General features: G+C 33.6%; 2 protein-coding genes across 3 annotated transcripts; one reads left to right on the top strand and one right to left on the bottom strand.

Annotated features, from left to right (window-relative positions):
* Positions 1-325: 325 nt before the first annotated feature.
* Positions 326-16,425, bottom strand: tshba (thyroid stimulating hormone subunit beta a). Its single transcript, XM_056460473.1, has 5 exons — positions 16,298-16,425; positions 15,048-15,210; positions 6,477-6,579; positions 3,932-4,115; positions 326-1,099 (listed from the first exon to the last, which is right to left on the bottom strand). Exons 4-5 carry the CDS (start codon positions 4,088-4,090, stop codon positions 812-814), a joined length of 447 nt encoding a protein of 148 aa, XP_056316448.1. The 5' UTR covers positions 4,091-4,115; positions 6,477-6,579; positions 15,048-15,210; positions 16,298-16,425; the 3' UTR covers positions 326-811.
* slc5a8l (solute carrier family 5 member 8, like) lies at positions 9,067-22,232 on the top strand. 2 transcript variants are annotated; one of them, XM_056460472.1, is made up of 16 exons: positions 9,067-9,228; positions 9,476-9,951; positions 12,372-12,437; positions 12,655-12,706; positions 13,491-13,558; positions 15,070-15,224; positions 16,317-16,457; positions 16,992-17,121; positions 17,201-17,289; positions 19,409-19,521; positions 19,625-19,692; positions 20,093-20,179; positions 20,307-20,497; positions 20,979-21,088; positions 21,166-21,254; positions 21,810-22,232. In XM_056460472.1, exons 2-16 carry the CDS (start codon positions 9,598-9,600, stop codon positions 21,927-21,929), a joined length of 1,833 nt encoding a protein of 610 aa, XP_056316447.1. In that variant the 5' UTR covers positions 9,067-9,228; positions 9,476-9,597; the 3' UTR covers positions 21,930-22,232. The 2 variants fall into 2 exon arrangements, with proteins under 2 accessions (XP_056316447.1, XP_056316446.1); XM_056460471.1 differs by having other exon boundaries at positions 9,067-9,951.
* Positions 22,233-22,281: the final 49 nt, after the last annotated feature.

Here is a 22,281-nt window from a genome sequence, read left to right as displayed (position 1 = left end):
CGTGTTATGCAACTTCTAATCTCCGTTGCTCACAATATTACAATCTTGGTATGTTTGAAAAATTCCAAGAATGTTAACAATCTGTAATAATCAACATCAAGGGGGATGAGAACATTTTCAGATTGTTCATCAAGAGAAAGTTTATCAAGTTAAACATAATAAAGATGTTGTAAGAATGTTGTCCTAAGAACATTCTCTCAGCATTATGAGGGAGCATATCAAACATCAATAATGTTAATGTTACTTGAAGAAAGTTTTAGCTTTCCATTTACATAACCATTATAAAACATTCCCTTAGTTATACAAAACCAAATGTTTGTGAAACGTTGTTGTGTGTTAGTTCTTGAATTGAAATTACTCACTTCAATTTTTGCATTGCTTTAATCCATTGCACGAGTAGCCTTTCACCTTCAAACCAACTGTAAACCACAATAAAGTTGGAATAATTTCAGAAATACAAACTGCTAAGCCATAAACACCAACGATAATGATAAAGCTCAGTTTTATGAAAGCATTTTCTCCTGTATTTTTTATGGCAACCCTGCCAGTCAAACACTAAAACACCATTAAAGTTCACAAAAGGTCTATTATCCATAAAGGCATAAGTATTTGAACCCTATTAAAACCACACCTTCTTTTTAAACCACGTTTGGCCTCAATAAACACATCAGATGCTGGATATAAAATACAGCAAACGTAATGGATTAGGTAACTTTATGACATAGGGTTTACTCAACAATTATCTAACAAACAACTGTTCCCATGAGCATGAAGACTTTAATTTTAGATTCAGCCAAGGAATAATCAAATATTACTCATACTGGTCCCAATATGCCTGCACGTAGTTGCTCTCCTCTGGGTATAGATGATGCACAGGTTTAGAGCATCTCATCCCAGCACTGCGGGTTTTGAGGGCACATTCATCACTAACGGTTTTGCAGGTGCTGCAGTGGCAGCTAAGTGCCACCGGGTAGGTGAAGTGAGGATCTGCATGTGAAGGACATCCGGGCAATACGGCTGTCCGGTACTCGACTTCCTGATAGGTGCATCCCCTTTGAACAATAAAACGAGGACCCACCAACTCCTTCAGGTTACTGTCCTGTGAAATGAATGTTTGGTGGACATTTAGCCATATTGTGACTAAATATTTCAGAAAGCATTTGATCATTTGATTGTGCACTTTTGTTCTACTATGGTACCCAAAATGAAATGATATCCACCATTTCCCAATGCCTTATGATGCTTTGCATGAATTATGGAAGTAGATTCTGATAAACAGTAAACAATCAGTGAAATGTGTAAGAAAAAGGGAACAATGAGGTGTCATTATTCTCTTCACAATACATTCAATTTTAAAAAGCAACTCGAAATCCCATATAGAAATCTGATATAATGAAATATACACAAATTGCATATATGAATTATTTTTTTTTCACATGTTTAAACTATGTCATATATACAAATAATATTTCAAAATATTGCAAAAATGGCCATTTATCAACCATTGGAATGAAAATATGGTCACACTTTACAATAAGGTTTCAATAGTTAATGGATTTACTAACATGAACTAATTATGAACAATACTTGTACAGCATTTATTAATCATAGTTCAACATTCACCAATGCATCCAAAATCATACTTGTTAACATTAGTTATTGCACAATGAGTTAACATGAACATTAAGCAACATGATCAAATACTGTAATAAATGTAAATTAATTTGAAGTTTGAATTTGAAAATCCAGTGATTAAAACAAATATACATGGCCATTTTTGGAATATTTGTAAATACCGTGTATGTTGCATATATGACATATTTTTTTCACAGTTTTCACAGAATTATTAGCCCCCTGAATTATTAGCCCCCCTGTTTATTTTATTTCTGTTTAACGGAAATAAGATTTTTTTATACACATTTCTAAACATAATAGTTTTAATAACTCATCTCTAATAACTGATTTCTTTTATCTTTGCCATGATGACAGTAAAAAAATTTGACTAGATTTTTTCAAGACATTTCTATACAGCTTAAAGTGACATTTAAAGACTTAACTAGCTTAATTGGGTTAACTAGGCAGGTAAGGGTAATTAGGCAAGTTATTGTATAATGATGGTTTATTCTGTAGACTATCGAAAGAAAATATAGCTTAAAGGGGCTAATAATTTTGACCTTAAAATGGTTTAAAAAAATAAAAAAATGCTTTTATTCTAGCTGAAATAAAACAAATAATACTTTCCAGAAGAAAAAATATTATTAGACATACTGTGAAAATTTGCTTGCTCTGTTAAACATCATTTGGGAAATTTAAGAAGAAAAAATATCAAAGGGGGGCTAATAATTCTGACTTCAACTGTATATGTGGAAATCCAAATATGAACTTGCATGTTATATATGTAATTTGCATATATTGGATTTCTTTATAGGATAATACAATTTTTTTAGTAGTGCATGAATAACCCAGAAAACTGCAAAATTTCTGCAGGAATACTACAGACTTGTTGAATATTACTGTACTTTGAGGAATACAATTTTTTAAGCTTTTTCCAAAAAACATGCCTGTGATAGTTAGGCACGGGACAATAACTGTTTTCAAGGTATACCACGGTTTGGAAAAGTCAAGGTTTTAAAACTGCCCAAATTTTCTGCTATACCATTCCGTTTTGAACGGTAAAGAAATCTGTGTTTAATGAAAACAGCAGAAGTCAATGATTTATTTGAATTATTTAGCCTGACATGTTTACTGCTCCGAAATACTTTAAATGTTTCTCAAAATAAAATATATTGTGTTTAAAGGGGAAAAAAGTGTTTGTGTTTTACCCAGACATTTAAATAGAATATATTTTGGAGCAGTCATCGCAATATCGTGATACCGTGATATTTTTATCCAAGGTTATCATACCATCAGAATCTTATACCGGCCATGCCTAGTGATGGTAATGTCACTTTAACTTATACCAAACTTAACTATTACCAAACTTAACTATTTTCATGATGGATAAAATTAAACAAAGCCATTTTCATTTACACTACATAATGTAGATGGATTATTTTGTAGTGCAACTTTATAATTTAATGTCATTTGTTTCAGATGATTTGATTAGAAATTCCCCAAACTCAAAACACAACAGTCACGTACACTGTTAAAAATTCCACACAATTCATTCATGTTGTCCCAATACAAATCGATTAACTTAACATAACACTTTTAAAAAATGTATGTGGATTGAACATAAAAAAATGAAGTTGGCCCAATTAAATCTCAAGAATTGTGCTGTTTCAGCTCATTTTCAATACGTAGTTTTAACAAACAACTTTTTTTTTTGAGTGTAAGAAATAAAAGTACGAAAGCTGTCACTGGTGTGACACACTTTCAAAAGGTATACATTTATATCTTAAAGGTTAATAGTGATACCTTAAAGATGCATATTAGTACCTACAAACCTAAAAGGTTATGCTATTCTCACTTTAAAAAAATGCTTTTCTTATTTAGAGTTGTTGTCTTGTTTCTAGTCCAAATACCTAAAAATTCTTAAATCAGAATGCATTTCCTAAACAAGCATAAATATTCTTGTTTTCAGAAATAATGTCAAAATTAAGTGCATTTTCTCTAAAAACAAGCTAAATAATCAGCTAATGAGTTAAGTAAAATTGCATAGTTTTCGTTTTATAATAGCTTTAACTCTTAGATACCTATTGAAACGGTATCATCCCAGTGACAGCTTGTTTATACCTTTATTTCTGAGAGTGTACGATGGAAATATCATTACATCTGATTGTATTCTACAGAATGAGGGGGAGTAAACAATAACAGAATTATCTATTGTGTAAATCAGCTTATCGCACTGCAAGAAGACACTCGTGTGCTCTTGGACCTAGTTGACTATATATAGCGTCTTCTTCACATACACTAAGCTGTGTCCACTTACCCTGGAGAAACAGAAGCCCATACAGATGGTGGTGTTGACTGCCACACAGTAATTGCACTCCTGTCTCTCAATGTAGATGGTGTAGTCAGTGGGGGCACACATGGGCACGGCAACCTTCATTAAAAGTCCCAGCATGCCAATAACATACAGGAGAGACATTATTGCTGGTGGCGTATGAGGATGTCTGTTTTGGGAAACTACAGTGAATGTAATGACAATATAATACACAACTAGACACAGTAGCGACACGATTGAAAAGTCATCTTATTCAATATGAATTCAAAATTTAGCGGTACATTCAATATTTTTGGTAAAATGCAAATTGTAGTTGGTGTAAACATGCAAAACTTGAACTTTCATTTTAAACTTGTGATTTGTTGTTAGGTGTGATTATTCAGAGAGTGGTTAAATGGTTATAAAGGATGATATTAAGTGTACTTGAGCTATTTATAACATACCTACCACAGAGCTAAATAGCAGCATAAAACTAAATACCTACTTCTGATTTCAAAATATCTAAATAATAATTTCATAAACTTATTTTTACATGGCATTACAATCATATATGAAATTATTTTTTGTAATTATTTTTAAGGGGGTTTTCACCTTTTATTGGGATAGGATTATGGAGAACAGACAGGAAAGCATTGGGAGCAGAGAAAGGGGAAGGATCGGCATAGGATTTCAAGCCATGAATCAAACTCAGGTCACTGTAAGCACCATAGTGCCATGTGGTGCACTTAACCACTAGGCTATTGGTGCCAACATGTGTGAAATGAATAATGCTATTTGCTATTGACATGCTTATCGCAGACTTATCTCTGTGATTATATATAATCAGCCATATAAAAAAATGAAATAAAAGTTAATATTAACTTTTATAAGTTATTATTCAATATAAGTTTTTTTTTGTTGTATTTACAAGGTTTGTATTTGAGTAAAATGTTAATATTTGTTTTATTTTATAAAGGTCTGACCATATTTGTTAAACAATTCAAATACAAAAAAAATGTGATTTATAGTAAATGACAAATAGTCAAAATTACATTTCATTTGTATTGTTGTGTCTAAAAATTTATCTATGTAAACATGTCTGAAAACATAGCATTGTTTTTATTTAAAAAATTTAGGAACAAAAGTTTTAAATTACATTTTATTTGAAAAAAAAAAATGGCATCCATAGTTTACAGCAGTGTTTCCCAACCCTGTTCCTGAAGGCACACCAACAGTACACATTTTCAACCTCTCCCTAATCAAACACACCTGAATCATCTCATCATAACATCAGAAGAGACTCCAACACCTGAAGTTAATGGGTCAGAAAAGGGAGACATCCAAAATATGTACTGTTGGTGTGCCTCCAGGAACAGGGTTGGGAAACACTGGTTTACAGAATTGAACAAAAATATTTTTTCCTCAATCGTAAATCTACACTACCTGACAAAAGTCTTGTTGTTGATCCCAGTTGTAAGACCAACAAATAATAACTTGATCAAGTTGATCATATAGAAAAGTAGTAGATTTTTCTGATGAATCATCTGTTGAACTACAAATCATCACAAATACTGCAGAAGACCTATTGTAACCCACATGGACCCAAGATTCTCAATAAAACAGTGAAGTTTGGTGAAGAAAAATCATGGTTTTACATTACATTACAAACCATAGGAGAGTGCAAATACTTCAGCAGGATAGCGCTTCTTCTCATACTTCAGCCTCCACATCAAAGTTCCCGAAAGCAAAGAAAGCCAAGGTGCTTCAAGATTGGCCAGGCAGTCACCAGACATGAACATTATTGAGCATGTCTAGGCTAAGATGAAAGAGGCGGCATTGAAGATGAATCCAAAGAATCTTGATGAACTCTGAGAGTCCTGCAAAAACGCTTTCTTTGCTATTCCAGATGACTTTTTTAAAAAGTTATTTGAGTCATTGCAGAGATGTATAGATGCAGTCCTCCAAGCTCATGGGAGTCATACACAATATTAATTCTGTTTCCACTGCACCATGACTTCATATTCTAAACTGTACATTATTTCTGTTAAGTGACAAAACTTTTGTCTAAGCAAAGTCAGATCTTACTGTCATAAATCAAGGTATGATCATATTTTATTTTGGTAAAATAAGCGTAATCTAGAGGCTTTTGCCTTTCATATAAGCCACTTTTGATACCAAGTGATCAACTAGAAGTCAAGTTATTATTTGTTGTTCCTAAAACTTGGATAGGCCACAAAACTCAGGTAGTGTATATAATACCTAAATTATGGATCAGTGTTTCATACACATAATGCCCAGCTCAATCATCCCAACTAATGTATCATCTACAATTTCAAGTTTCGATGAACTTGGAAAAGTGATCAGGGCCAAAACTAAGTTGAGTTAAAAATTCATTGTGAAAAGATGCCAAAGTAAAGATCAAAGACCCACAATGCAATTTAAAAGTAAAAACACATTTAAAATAACTGTTCATAGTTCTGTTGAAATACACATTAACATAACAGATATTGTTTTACACTGCAGTACTACAATAAATCAACAGAGTCCTTACCTGAAGTGTCTGGTTTAACCTGCTTGTGTTGAAAGGCTTCTGCTCTTATACAGAAACTGATCCTGATCTCCATCTGTCTCCATCATCATCATTATCATCCACCCTGCAACATGCATAAAACAGACGCTTTCAAACCAAATTGGCCAGATGCTGCATGCTCACTATTCAGAATTCACTAAATATTCAATGCATCTCAATTAGTGAGGATTTTCTATCTGTGTTCTGAGGTCTGACTTCAGATATATATATTCTAAAATCCCTTGTAAAGTAAAAAAAATCTAAGAATGAATATATTAATATATAAGCAATAATTTTAAAATAGCTTTTTAGTGTAGCTCTTAAAGGGATAGTTCCACCAAAAATTAAAATTGTGTCATCAGTAACGCACCCTTTTTGAGTTTCTTTCTTTTACTGAACACCAATGAAGATATTTTGAAAACAACTGGAAACCTGTAACTATTGACTTCCATAGTATTTGTTTGTCTATGTAAGTTGATGGTTGCAGATTTTCAACTTTTTACAAAATATCTTCTGTAGTGTTCAACAGACACAAAAAGAAACTCATATAATTTTGAAACCACTTGGGGGTGTAATTAGTGAGTAAAATGTTCTTTTTTTGGGTGAACTATCCTTTTAAGAGAATTAGATGAAAAATCTTTAATGATTATTGACCTAATACTTTATATGAAAGTCTTAAAGCGCACATATTTAATCCCTTTTCCAAGATTTAAGATCTTTTGTGTCACCAGAATGTGTCTGTAAAGTTTCAGCTCAAAACACCCATCAGATTATTTATTATAGCTTTCAGAATGTTGGAATTTTCTGCTCTGAACACAATGTGGCTGTTTTTGTTGCCTGGGTCTTTAATGCTAGTTCTCCCCACCCACTGTTCCCACATGCCTGTCAGAGTGTGCCGCAATATCTGCCTCGGCTGCATCAGATAAACAGCACAGTGACAGACATGAAGGGAGCAGATCTCACGTAACGTTTGTGAGAAATATTTCAGTAAGAACTTGATAACCAATGATTATTTGATGTATTTGTTGTGGAGTTTATTCAAGTCTTCCTGCAACGAGACACACACAATGTCATTACAAAGTTCACACAGGCACACATACACAGCAGACACGCACACGCACACGCACACACACACACACACACACACACACACACACACACACACACACACACATACACATACACACACACACACACACACACACACACACACACACACACACACACACACACACACACACACACACACACACACACACACACACACACACACAAATGTGACAGGATAAACGTTACAATATTCTGCTGTATGGATATCCGTTGTGATAATGTACAAAATAAACCTGATTTAATGTCCACAAACCGGGATTGAAGCGCCTTCTTTTATAATTGTACTGACATGCGGCTGTGGTGATAAAGATGGTAAAATTGCTGTAATTCATTACAAACATGCACAAACATGTTTTAAAAATGTTTTAAAACTCATTCTTGATCACAATTGATGATTGATGATCACAGCGAGCTGAACAGATCTTTTAATCTCAGTTGCTTTGTGCATGTCCTGTCTTGTTGATATGATTATACGTGTTACTACGGAGACATGTTAATACACAACTATCCATCAAATAGGTGGGCGGGGAGACTGCACTCCTACGTCATGTTACCGTGGGCCTCAAAATGGGAGGGATTTGGATCCAATTTTAACATCAGGAAATTTTAAAAAAGAGGCTTATTGTCTTTATATCAGCCCAATATGACTGTGGACACACTATACCTACACACAGTAATGTCCAAACAGCTCCCAAAAGATGATTTTCATCATAGGTGCCCTTTAATATCAGACATGTTTCTTAGAAGAATCAATCAACATATTTTGCAGTCTAGAGGGCACAACCGACACGATGGCCAGAGTTTTCTTTACTGCAGTAGCTTTTTGGGGCTGATCCAAAATCAATGTTGCAACTGTATTATAACTTTGGTATAACCAGACATATAATGTTACTTTCCTACAATAAATTCTGGATTTATTTAATACCTCTTTGGCGTTTCTAAGATACTCAGTGCATATCCTATGCCATTTATGTACACTAATTAGCCTGTATTATCACATAACTTGGCAACAAATGAGCTTCACTTAGTCATCTGGCTTGGCAGATCACACACATGATCTTTAATAAAGATACATGCGGCCAGTTCAGTCAATTTACCAAGCTCTCATCATATAAATCATCCAGGCCTTATCTTGTGTGCAAAGTTCACACTATTGAAAATGGAAAAGCAAGCAATTCTTTCCAGCTGAGTGATGTGTATCTTCAACATCCATTTTTTGCATCTCTGCAAACTGTAAGACCATCACAATAACAAGGTGTTTTGACAGTATCACAGCTTAACTTCCTCGGCGCCTCAGCGCAAATGACGTTATTTTACTGTAAGGTTCACAGTACACCTGTTCCACAGAATAGTGTGATTTTACAACTTCATTTGCTTGCGCATATCTTATAACCTCCTATAGAACCCTGCTGTTAATAATTTCTTCATCTTATCGCCTGTAATGTCCCAGTCAAGCTGTAACTGATTGGAAAACTGCTCACTGTTTCTGATTTACCTGAAAATGTCAGTACTAGACACTGATTCAACACCAACGGGAAACTTTTTAAGCTAAAAAAAAACTGAAGCAAACCTCACTACAGTACCAGGAACTGAGGAGTCTGACATGACCTGCGATGATGAAACGGTATGTTATTCTGGAAGTCCTCCGATCTTCACTAGTTCTTCTTGTGCTTTTGCTAGCTTATCAACGGGAGGCAAATGAGTTGACTAAGTAAGCATGACGTTTCCTCCTGAATTCATTAAGCAACTCCAAGATTAGGAATAAAAAACGAAACATTCACTTCCTTTTACAATGTAACTCGATATGTCTTCTGGCCTTGAGGGATCATTAACCCAAGACGTGAATTCTTATCACTTATTGGCACACACAGGAGCTACTTGGTTTCGTCCTCCTTTTGGCAAACTCTTCAGAGGACTTTCCAGGAGAACATCACCTCTGACCGGCGTGACATCGGCTATATAACTGTCTAAAATCTCTCTCTTCTTTTTAATCATGCCGGGCTCTGGAGGTCCAGTTGCGACGTTCTCTGTCTGGGACTATGTGGTGTTCGCTGGCTTGATTCTTGTTGCAGCTGGCATTGGTTTGTTTCAATCATTTCGTGGACGTAAGGAGGCAAGCAGTGATGAGTTTCTACTGGGCGGCCGTCAGATGACCGCGGTGCCTGTAGCTTTGTCTCTAACGGCTAGTTTTATGTCTGGCATCACCGTTATTGGCACCCCTGCCGAGGCGTACCTGTATGGCACACCGTTCTGGCTCTTCTTCATCTCCTATGCCATCATGTCCACCATCAGCGCTGAGATCTTCGTGCCATTGTTTTACCGGCTGAACATCACCAGCACATATGAGGTGAGAGGGTTTGCATGAGGACAGGGAACACAGATAGTCTGAAAAGACTCGCCGTTTGTGCTTGATAAAGATCAATAGATGGAGTGAAACGAGGACAAGGGAGAGATAGGGAAATGGAAATTAAAGGGATGGAAAACACAAGATCAATGCCAGGATGTCAGGGGTAACATTGGGTTTTTGATGGTCCCCAATGGATGTCCAATTGAATACTTTTGCAAGTCTAATAGTACTCTACTAATACTTTAATAAGAGTAAGCTGATGTGCAGCTACTTATGGTCAACAGAGTGTCAAAGTCCAATTTAACGCAAGACAGTTTAAACAAAAACAAAACGTATTGCTTCTGACATTGTACTTTAATTGACATTTTATAGTTGAGAAGTGTTTTATTGTGCAATCCAAAGTGCAAAAGCTATTAGTTACTGTCCATGTGAAAAGAAATTGAAGCATCAACCAACTGAAAAAAAAATAGTAATTAGATATTTTGGGACTATATGTATACTTATTCTACAAAACCTTACACAACAATCTACTAATATCATAGTTAATATGCAGCTAAAGTTACTTATAGTTAACAAAATTACTAATGTAACCTAACTACTCTCAAATAGATTTATCTTCTTTGGCATTGCACTAATGTTTTTGACATTTTGATTGCGTTTAATTATATAGTACTGTGCAAAAGCTATTAATGGTCAATGTCTGTGTGGAAATACCTAAAAGATAAGTAAAATCAATTAGGATTAGGACAAGTTAGAGGTATTAAAATAATTAATCATTTCAACAACAGCAGATTTAATAGAATTAAAACTTATTCTACTAGCTCTAAGCCTAACCTAAAGGTCTGCAAATATTGTAATGAGAGGTACTTGTTATGTGCAATAGTTACTTATATAGTTGACAGAATGTCTAAAGTGTAACTTAGTTACTGACAAACAGATTTAACACCTCTGGCATTGTACTGTTTGGCAGTTTTAGAGTGTTTAGTTGTAAATTCCAATGTGCAAAAGCCAATAAAGAGCTGTCAGTGTGGAAAAGCACAGATAGTTATTGGCACGCAATTCCTACGATCAACTTATAAAACATTGTCAGTGTTAACTGAGAAAAACAGCATGTAATAATTGATCCCCTTTGTTATTCTGTGCTCTGGCTTCCCCCCCAGTCCAAAAACACGCGGTTTAGGTGAATTGGGTAAGCTAAATGGTCCGTAGTGTATGTGTGTAAATGAGTGTGTATGGATGTTTTGCCAGTGATGGGTTGCAGCTGGAAGGACATCCGCTGCGAAAACATGTGCTGGATAAATTGGCGGTTCATTCCGCTGTGGTGACCCCAGATTATTAATGGGACTAAGCAGAAAAAAAATTAACGAATGAATGAAATAGAAAATGGCGAGTATTTCAACAACAGTAGCGCTGAAGTGTTCGAATCACACTTTATTCTTATCAGTAACCATTAAAACAACATCAATGTTAATATGAGGAAAAACATAATGTAATAGATCATCGTACATGTGTCAGTTTGTGTAATTGCGTAAATTATATCAAGCTAATGTGTCGTTACCTTTGCTTATAATAATAAATAAATCGAAAGAGAAAATAGCTTGTATTTCAATAAAAGTAGCGCTGATTTATTTGAATTACACATTATTCTTATGATTAACCATTAAAACAATGTTGATGTTAATCTGAGAAAAAAACAGCATGTAATAATTCATCATGTATGCGTAAGTTGTGTAATTGTCTAAATTATATAAAACAAATGTGACGTTACGTTTGCTAATAATATATAAATAAATCGGAATAAAAATGGCGTGTATTTCAACATCAGTATCGATGAAATGTTCGAATCACACGTTATTCTTTTGATTAAACATTAAAACAACATCGATGTTAATCTGAGAAAAAACAGCATGTAATAGTTCATCGTACATGTGTGAGTTTTGTGTAATTGTGTCAATTATATAAAGCAAATGTGTCATTATGTTTGCTAATAGTAATAAATAAATAGAAATAAAAAAAGTATTTAAATAAAAGTAGCGCTGAAGTGTTCGAATTACACGTTATTCTTACGATTAACCATTAAAGCAACAGTGTTAATCTGAGGAAAAAATGCATGTAATATTTCATCACACATGTGTGAGTTGTGTAATTGCGTAAATTATATAAAGCAAATGTGTCATTACGTTTGCTAATAATAAATAAATCGAAATAGAAAATATTTCAATAAAAGTAGCGCTGATTTATTCGAATTACACGTTAGTCTTATGATTAACCATTAATACAACATCTGTTTTAATCTGAGGATAAACAGCATGTAATAGTTCATCGTACATGTATGAGTTGTGTAATTGTGTGAATTATATAAAGCAAATGTGTCGCTTGCTTTGCTAATGATTAATTGAATCGGTCACTTGTTTTTGCAGTACTTGGAAATGCGTTACAACAAGCTCATCCGAGTGATTGGAACAAGCATGTATATTATTCAAACCGTAAGTTGGCTTTGAGCTTCTTGCATGACTTTATACATAACCAACGATGTAAATGATGAGCTATTGCATCATAGCATGTCATTTTGGAAAATCAATGCCTGTTGTGTCTATGCATTTTGCAAGTCCTAAAAGTCACATAAGCGATGAATATATTGAACAATTTCCGGTGAAAGAGATTTTTGTCCAATCGTCTAATGGGTTGTGTTATCTCTTATAGGCTTTATACACAGGCATGGTTATCTATGCACCTGCACTCGCACTTAATCAGAGTAAGTACAAAAACTACATCACATTTATTAATGCCAACGAACATTTAGCAAATCCAGACAGAAGAAGTAGTTGTTTTATTTGAACAAAGTCTCTTATTCTCAATAAGTAGATTAAAGTTTCATTATTGTGGAATAGTTTTCCACTTTAAAACATTTGTTTAGCATTTTAATATATGAATAATCTCGTGATATGAGTTTTATAGCAACACTTCACCAGTTTTCAGTCACACGATTCTTCTGAAATGTTTTTGGCATGATTACAGTATATAATATTTTACTAGTTAATAAAACATTTAATACTAGGCTTGACTAGATTAAAAAAATAAAAGTCATTGGACAACAGTGTTTGGTTCTGTAGCCAATCATAAAGAGAGAGAGAGATAGATAGATAGATAGATAGATAGATAGATAGATAGATAGATAGATAGATAGATAGATAGATAGATAGATAGATAGATAGATAGATAGATAGATAGATAGATAGATAGATAGATAGATAGATAGATAGATAAATAAATCTTAAGGGGGGTAATTTTGTGGAAACCAAAATAAATGTTTTCAGGATTGTTTTTTTTTATATTATAAATTTAGAACAAAAGATCAAAAGAACAGCAATTTAGTTAAATATTTTAAATAAAATTATTCTGTAACGATTAATATCTATAATGTTATGTCTAATCAATTAAAAATGTCTTTGCTGACCCATTTAAAAATAAAAATCTTAAGACTTAGATTTGGGGTAAACACTTAAGTACGTGTCTGTAAAGAATCTGTTGTGTTGCAGTTACTGGTCTGGATCTGTGGGGAGTGTTAGTGGCAACGGGGGCCGTCTGCATCATCTACTGCACCCTGGTCAGTAACATCGATTTCGCTGAATTTCTGACTGCAAAAATATATCACATGCACATTTTTATTTGTATTTTAAAAGGGTTTGTGACATAGTAGGAATCTTTTAGTGAAAAGCTTATAATTACAATAATAAATAAATAACTATAAATGTAGTACTCATCATGTTATATGTCTTTATGTTGTATTATGTTTTTAAATGATCATGTGTGAAACTGTGCTTTCTGTTCTTTGTTTTTGTTTGTGTCAATCAACTGTGTCACCTGTGCAAATCAAATTTCCTAAGGGATGAATGAACTAACCTAAACCTGAAATAACCTTTTGGGCAATGGAAAAATGTTCCATAGATGCTAAATGTTCCTTATCGTTGGCAATGGCAAACTTTTTTTATTTCTAGAACAAAAATATGAACTTCAGTTGGGTATGGAATACTTGTAAAATCTAGAATTCAAAAATCAAGAGTCAAATGTTTTGACAGCTGAGATTTCTGGGAATATTTTTTTCAAAACTCATTCATTCATTCATTCTCTTTACGGCTTAGTCCCTCTATTAATCTGCCACAGCAGAATGAACTGCCAACTTATCCAGCATATGTTTTATGCAGCGGATGCCCTTCTAGCCTCAACCCATCACTGGGGAACAAAACTCATTCCATAATTTTAAAAAGTACTGCGAAAATACAAAAAAAAAAAAAGAATAACTTTTTTGTAGAATTAAATGTATATTGGAAAAAATAACACATGCACTTTGTTTACAAAAAAAGATCTTTGAAAAGAAATAGAGTAAATGGCTGGCTTTCCCCACAACGACAATATAATTATCCATAATTTAACATTTACATAATTCTAGAGGTTATGCATCATTGAGAGAATATATTTGGCAACCTTTTTATTTTTTTTTATATTTATTTATTTATTTTTCTAAACTAGGCTTTTTTAATATTTTTATGGCTGTATGTATGTATGTGCATGTGAAATTGATGTATATGTATATTTATTTATTATTATTATTACTATTATTATTATTATAATTATTATTATTATTTTGCTCCCACTGGTTATATGTTCCAAAAAATCTATAAAAACTAAGAAAAAAATGTTGTATATAATCAGGCAAAATATACATGTACACATCTTTCAGAATACAGATTTGATTTAAAATAAGAAGTTTAATGTTTGTCAGTGCTGCTGTAGTGGATTATTGACTATATTTGATCTATTATCCGCCTTTAAAATTATGGATTTTAACTGAAATCTAAAGATAAACATCAACAAAAGAAATTTGGATGTTTTCTTTACATTACACTTTAAAGACATTATAAAAACACAATTTTTTATGCACAAATTGAAAAATAAAGTAAAATAAAATGAATGTAATTAAAGTAAATATAGTCTATGTAAACTCATTGCTGTCTTTGGTGCTGTTTTTGTTCTTCAGGTGTTTATGGTGTGCACAAAGAATATCTTGCACTATTTATGTATGTGTGTGTTTGGACCTGATTGTGCTGTTGTCATCAGGGAGGGCTGAAGGCAGTGATCTGGACAGACGTGTTTCAGATGATCATCATGTTGGGTGGTTTTGTGGCTGTCATCGCTCGAGGGGCGGTTATGCAGGGAGGACTGGGGAGGGTCTGGAATGACAGCTTCTATGGAGGACGCCTGGAGACATTCAGGTAAAGAAAACTGGTTTTAAAGCAGGTCACATACAGTATATACTACACTGTTGCAACATACATTTGAACCTTTAAAGTGTAATTTGCCTTTTGAGGAATGCATATAAAAATTCTAATAGTTTTAAGTAAGGAAACCAAAATTTGCATTCTGCCTTCATTAATCCTTCACTCGTCAAACCTGTTTGAGATTCTTTTTTCTGTTGAATGCAAAAGAAGATATTCTGAAAAAACTGTAAACTAGAAACCACTGACATCCACAGCATCTATTATTCCTACCACTGAAGTCAATGGTTTTGAAAAACAGGTTTTCAGAGTTCTTTAAAATAACTTCTTGTGTTCAACAGAATGAAGAAATTCATAAAGGTTTGAAACCACTTGAGGATGATTAAATATAAATTGTGGGTGACCTAAATTCCTTTAAGACCCTTTTGCATTCGTTTTCCTTCAGCTTAGTCTCTTATTTATCAGGAGATGCCACAGCGGAATGAACCGGCAATTATTCCAGCATTTGTTTTACACAGCTGATGCCCTTCCAGTCGCAACCCAGTTCTGGGAAACACCCATACACTCTCGCATTCATATTCACACACACACTGTGTCTGGGGTCCCCACTGCAGAATGAACCACCAACTTATCCAGCATAAGTTTACGCAGCGGATGCACTTCCAGCTGCAACCCATCACTGGGAAACACCCATACACACTCATACACTACGGGCAATTTTAGCTTACCCAATTAACCTATAGCGCATGTGTTTGTACTGTTGGGGAAACTGGAGCACCCGGAGGAAACCCACGCCCACACGGGGAGAACATTCAAAACTCCACACAGAAATGCCAACTGACCCAGGTGGGGCTCGAACCAGCGACCTTCTTGCTGTGAGGTGACAGCGCTACTCATGGCGCCATCGTGCTGCCCCATCTTAGGAACATTTTACACTATAATGAATGCTTTGAGTTTGCATAGATGTAAAACATTCTTCAATAATCAATAAAGAACCTAACCCTAACCAACTTAAAACAATTGACTGGAAGTAGATAAATTACAGATTAAATATACATTGTAACTCATACCTCTGAAATGCTCCTTCAGTTTTGACCCTGACCCTCTGAGGCGTCACAGTTTTTGGACAATCGTTGTTGGTGGCAGTTTGATGTGGGCATCCATGTACTCCATCAACCAATCACAGGTCCAGCGCTACATTTCCTGCCGGACAATGACTCATGCCAAACTGTGAGTATTTCACTCAAAACATGATCAACATTTGATCCTTCAAAACCAATTTTTCTTTTCAAATACTTCAAGTGCTTTTTAACATTTTTACAAGTGCTTTTCATTACATTTTTTTCTTATTTGTTTTACTTTGGCTGGAATAAAAACACATTTTACACTATTTCTTTTTTCCATTTTCTACAGAACAAACTACTGTTGTCCAGCAACTAGCCTAATTACCCTAGTTAAGCCTTTATATTGCACTTTAAACGGCAAAATAACTAGTAAAATATATTGTGTCTTCACAGAAAAAAGATAAAAGAAATTAGTTATTAAAATATTTGTTTTTATAAAGGTGTTGAAAAAAATCTTTCCTTCAAAGAGCACTTGTATAATATTGTAAAAATAATTCAAATTTTACAGTAAGGTTAATATTTTAATTTTGTTTTTATCTGTATATCTAGACTGAAATTCTTCTTTTGCCCTATGTCCCTTTGAATAAAAGAGACTGCATGCTAAAAGAATACACATAACAGTAAATGCATCCCTGCACAGATCTCTGTATGTGAACATGGTGGGATTGTGGGTGACCGTGAGTTTGGCCATGATGTCTGGTCTCACCATGTACTCCATCTATAAAGACTGTGATCCTTTCACTAATAAAGATGTAGGAGCGACAGACCAGGTAAAACACGTCCCAGTATTGAACTCTTCATGTTTACTAAGCATTTACATTTAATTTGAGCTAATAAAATGTTTTGCAGCTCCTTCCTTATCTAGTGATGGACATCCTAGCAGATTTCCCAGGACTGCCAGGCCTGTTCGTCGCTGCAGCTTACAGTGGGACATTAAGGTAAATACTATTAATACGATATCTGCAGTACATCTATGTAAATCCATCTTGATCATTTGGGCACAAACATCATCAGAGTGGAAAAATGTATACTAAGAGATACCTGTAGCACAATTTAATTTAGTCAATATATAATAATTAAATAATAATAATAATTATTATTATTATTGTTATTGGGGGTTTGGGGTTGAGATTGCTTGGTGGTTTCCAAAAATCAAATTCACTTTATTAAACTATTAGAATTACCATATTTTATCCATAACCTACATATGAAAAATATAGTAGTTAATAGTTACATAAAAAAAAAAGATGCAAATCGAGCCCAGGGGTAATTATGTTTTATTAAAGAACCAGCACTTTTTATGGCACCAGGTTAAACTTTGACACCTTTACGGCACTCCTGTACATTAAAAATAATACAGGTACAGTACAACTGAACATGGAGATTGGTCTCCGAGTGCCATTCTTTAAAATCAAATGATGAATAGACTTGGGCCTATTGGCACGTCTGTGCTGTTGTGTGCAAGGTTTATATATTTATAACCACCTTAAAAGATATTGGGGGTCGCGAGTCACTGGCATTGTTATTTTGGTGGTCGCGGGCTGAAAAGTTCAGGAACCCCTGGTTTACAGTATATTAAAACGATAATGAGTGTTACTTCTATATGAAGAGTTCAGAAGTAAATTTTAGAAGTAAATATTAAATGTTTTTGCATCTAAACTCTTCATATAAAGTTGAAGTCAGAATGATTAGAACTTTTTTTCTTTTTAAAATAATTTCCAAATGATGTTTAACAGAGCAAGTAATTTTTCACAGTATGTTTGACAATATTTTTTCTTCTGGAGAAAGTCTTATTTGTTTTATTTCGGCTAGAATAAAAGCAGTTTTTAATTTTTCTAAAAACCATTTTAAGGTCAAAATTATGAGCCCCTTTGAACTATATATTTTTTTGATCTACAGTCTACAGAACAAACCATAGTTACACAATAACTTGCCTAATTACCCTAACCTGCCTAGTTAACCTAATTAACCTAGTTAAGCCTTTAAAAGTTACTTTAAGCTGTATAGAAGTGTTTTGAAATATATCTAGTTAAATATTATTTACTGTCATCATGACGAAAATAAAATAAATCAGTTATTAGAAATGAGATATTAAAACTATTATGTTTAGAAATGTGTTAAACAAAAATTGGGAAAATAAATAAACGGGGGCTAATAATTCATGCGGACTAATAAATCTGACTTCAACTGTAACTAAAATGCATTATACACATTTTGAAATAAATGTTCATACTACATCTCTATATACATATAATTTAGCGATATATAAATTCATTTGTTTTTATGTATTTTGGTGTGTTTTAACCATGTAATTTTATGATTCAAAAATATATTTAAAAAAAGAAGAAAAAAAAACAATAAAAAATTGTTTAGCTTTGTTAATACAGTCATAAATATAAAAATAAAATTTAACAGTAAGGCTGTATTTGTAATTATAGTTTAAATCTTATATATAAATGTTAGTAACTGATATCAATTTAGATTTAATCCAATATTGAGCAATATTTAAGTTTACACACACACATACATACATATAGTTGAACTCAGTATTATTAGCCCCCCCCTGAATTTTTTTAAATTATTTCCCAAATTATGTTTAACAGAGCAAGGAAATTTTCACAGTGTGTCTCGGAATGTTTTATTTGTTTTATTTCGGCTAGAATAAAAGCAGTTTAACTTTTTTTAAAAAGTCATTTCAAGGTCAATATTATGAGCCCCTTTAAGCTATATATTTTTTTCGATAGTCTACAGACCAAACCATCCTTATACAGTAACTTGCCTAATTACCCTGACCAGCCTAGTTAACCTAATTAACCTAGTTAAGCACTTAAATATCACTTTAAGCTGAAAAGTATCTTGAAACATTTCTAGTCAAATATTATGTACTGTCACCATGACAAAGATAAAATAAATCAGTTATTAGAAATTAGTTATTAAAACTATTATGTTTAGAAATGTGAAAAAAAATAAACAGGGGGGCTAAGAATTCTGACTTCAACTGTTTATAACATCACACAAGTTCCCAAAGTCATATTTCTCATGTGTTTGTTTTCACAGTACGGTGTCGTCAAGTATCAATGCTCTTGTGGCTGTGACAGTGGAGGACTTTATGAAACCTGCATGGCCCTCTCTGACAGAAAGACAGCTGTCCTGGATCAACATGGGCATGAGTAAGTCCGCATGCTTCCCTTCACTGTAAAGCAGTGGTTGATAAAGTGACATGCATGTGAAAGCTTACTGTATAAGGGTAATAGAAATGCTGCTTGTATCTAGGTGTGTTCTATGGCGCTGTTTGCATTGGCATGGCTGGTGTTGCCTCCATGATGGGAAATATACTGCAGGTAATGCACTTTAATGCAAGCTGCAGGTAATGCAATTTAATGCAAAAGTTGCTTGAGGTTTGTTTAATCCTCTGACTTTCTTCACTGTATCTAAAGCTCCCTTGGTAACACTTTTGTTTTGATGGTCCATTTGAGTAATAGTAGACTGTCTGCCTAATATCTGTTAATACTGCTCCTTCAACAGTCATTTAACTGACAATAAAAAACTTTGCAAGTACATGTCAACTTACAGTAACCCTAACCTCAACCCTAACAGTCTACGTACAATCCAATGAGAATCAGTTGCCATGAAGATGCAATGTAACTTAAATTAAACAAACGGACCATCAAAATAAAGTGTGACCGCTCCCTCTGCTGGTGAGAGACTGTAATGACACACTATTAATCTCTACCCCCACAGGCAGCTCTGTCCATATTTGGTATGATTAGCGGGCCTCTTCTGGGCCTGTACATGCTGGGCATGTTCTTCCGCTGCGCAAACTCCACTGTAAGAAGCATCTTAACTAGTCAAATAAAAAAAATTGTACTGCAAATACTGACTCATTTAAATACATATGTCATTTAAATGTGTATTAGTATCTAACTAAAAACTACTGTATGCTGATTCTCTATAGGGAGGTTTAGCTGGTTTGGTTTCTGGCTTGGCTATAACGCTGTGGGTGGGAATTGGAGCTCAGTTATATCCTCCTTTACCCGAGAAGACCCTCAGGCTTCCTTTAAGTGTGGAAGGATGTGTTGCTCTGAACACAAGTGAAACCACCACTATGACACCATTCAGCACAATCCTACAAACCACAACTCCACAGTTAGTAAATAGCTTTTTTTGTTGTTGTAAATATGCTTTAATTCAATTTTTGGGGGAATCTGTAATTTTTAAAAAATATTATTAAATTAATTATGCTCACTATTGCTGCATCTACTTGATTAAGAATTAAGTGAAATATTAGAAATATTGCTAAATATTATTTCTATTTAAAATTAAAAATGATTTCTATTTAGAAATAATTAAAATGTAATTTATTTTTGTGAGGCTAATCTGAATACTCAGCATTATTAATCCTCTTGTCACATGATCCTTCAGAAATCATTCCAATCTGCTAATTTTGGAAACATTAAAAGAGTTTTAATTGTCATCTATCAATTCAATGCATATTTTATCGAGAAACCTATTAAACATATAGCGTATATTTTTCCTTCACTTGTTTAGATTGAATCTATACACATTTCAATGATTAACAAGCTGCTGAAGTTAATGCAAACTGTAATTTCCAATTTCTATCCTTTAGGCCAAGACCAGCTTTGGCAGACAGCTGGTATTCTCTGTCATATCTGTATTTCTCTCCTGTTGGCATAATTGTGACCATGATCACTGGACTAATAGTTAGTGCAATCTCAGGTAAGATGAGTCTGTCTCATTGTCTTGTTGGTGAGGCAAACATTCAAGCAACCTAAACTTTGAGTTTTGTGCTTTAGGTGGCTGTAAGCAGGAGAAAGTTCGACCTGAGCTCTTTATCAGCAAATCAGATCTCATTTGCTTCAGATGTAGAAAATCAGACTCAGAGGTGAGCTTAATTACGCAATTTGAAATGTATGTTTTTTTGCTCAGCTCTAAAATCTTTCTCTTCTGAAAAGGATGATCTCTTTGAGAGATTTTACCCTTACATGAATCATTTACAAATGCTGATTATGTCATTGCTCTGACATTTTTCTTATTTTAGGACTGGGCAATATGGCAAAAATGCAATCTTGATAATTATTTTCCATATTGAAAGATAACGATAAATATTTTGATAGATAGTTAATGCTTCCAGATTTAAAAGAGTACCCCAACAATGACTGAAGCCACAAAAATTTGAGGGTCCATTAAAAGGCACAACATATTTTTAGAGGATAAATATTGGGTGGCCCAAATATTCAGTACATCTCTAATATCAACACACTTTTAGATTCCCATTGTTGCACATTACTGCTGTGTGATTGGCTCTTAAATTAATATAGAATTTAAAATTTTTTAGAGCTTATAATTGTTATTGACATGAATTTTATCGCGTTTCAATATAATATAGTTTATCGACCCTACCCTACTAACTTATTAACTGCATTTTTCTCCTTTTCAGGTGTCAGACCTAATTGAGACTAAGCCAAAAGACATTCAGGGTCTGGACAGTCCAGTTTTCTATGACAATGAAATTGTACTGAAAGAAAAAGACCAACATGAGAAGATCACAAAGCTTTAAATGTAACATAAAACCATTTTGCATATGATGTAAATAGTAAATTATACCTGTTTTATAGACCTATATGTATATATGCATGTTGAAATTGCTGAATGACGATGATAATGCACCGAATACTTTGTGTTTAATCATCACAAGAGAAGATATTTCAATTAGACAAATATTTTAAATTATATTATATAAAGGCTTTCATAAAACTACAAATTTGATGATTTTTGTGATCAAGTATGAAATAATTTCCACGTCAATATTTTGTAATATGCTTTGTATTAAATCTGTTTTGAAATAAAATTTAATAAATTACTATGTGTCAATCTAATAAAGCAGCACTTACATACAGTACATAAACACT

Source organism: Danio aesculapii, chromosome 6 (genome assembly GCF_903798145.1).
Source record: "Danio aesculapii chromosome 6, fDanAes4.1, whole genome shotgun sequence".
Taxonomy (NCBI): domain Eukaryota; kingdom Metazoa; phylum Chordata; class Actinopteri; order Cypriniformes; family Danionidae; genus Danio; species Danio aesculapii.
The sequence above is the reverse complement of the archived record's forward strand: the minus strand, read 5'-3'. Positions and strand labels throughout refer to the sequence as shown.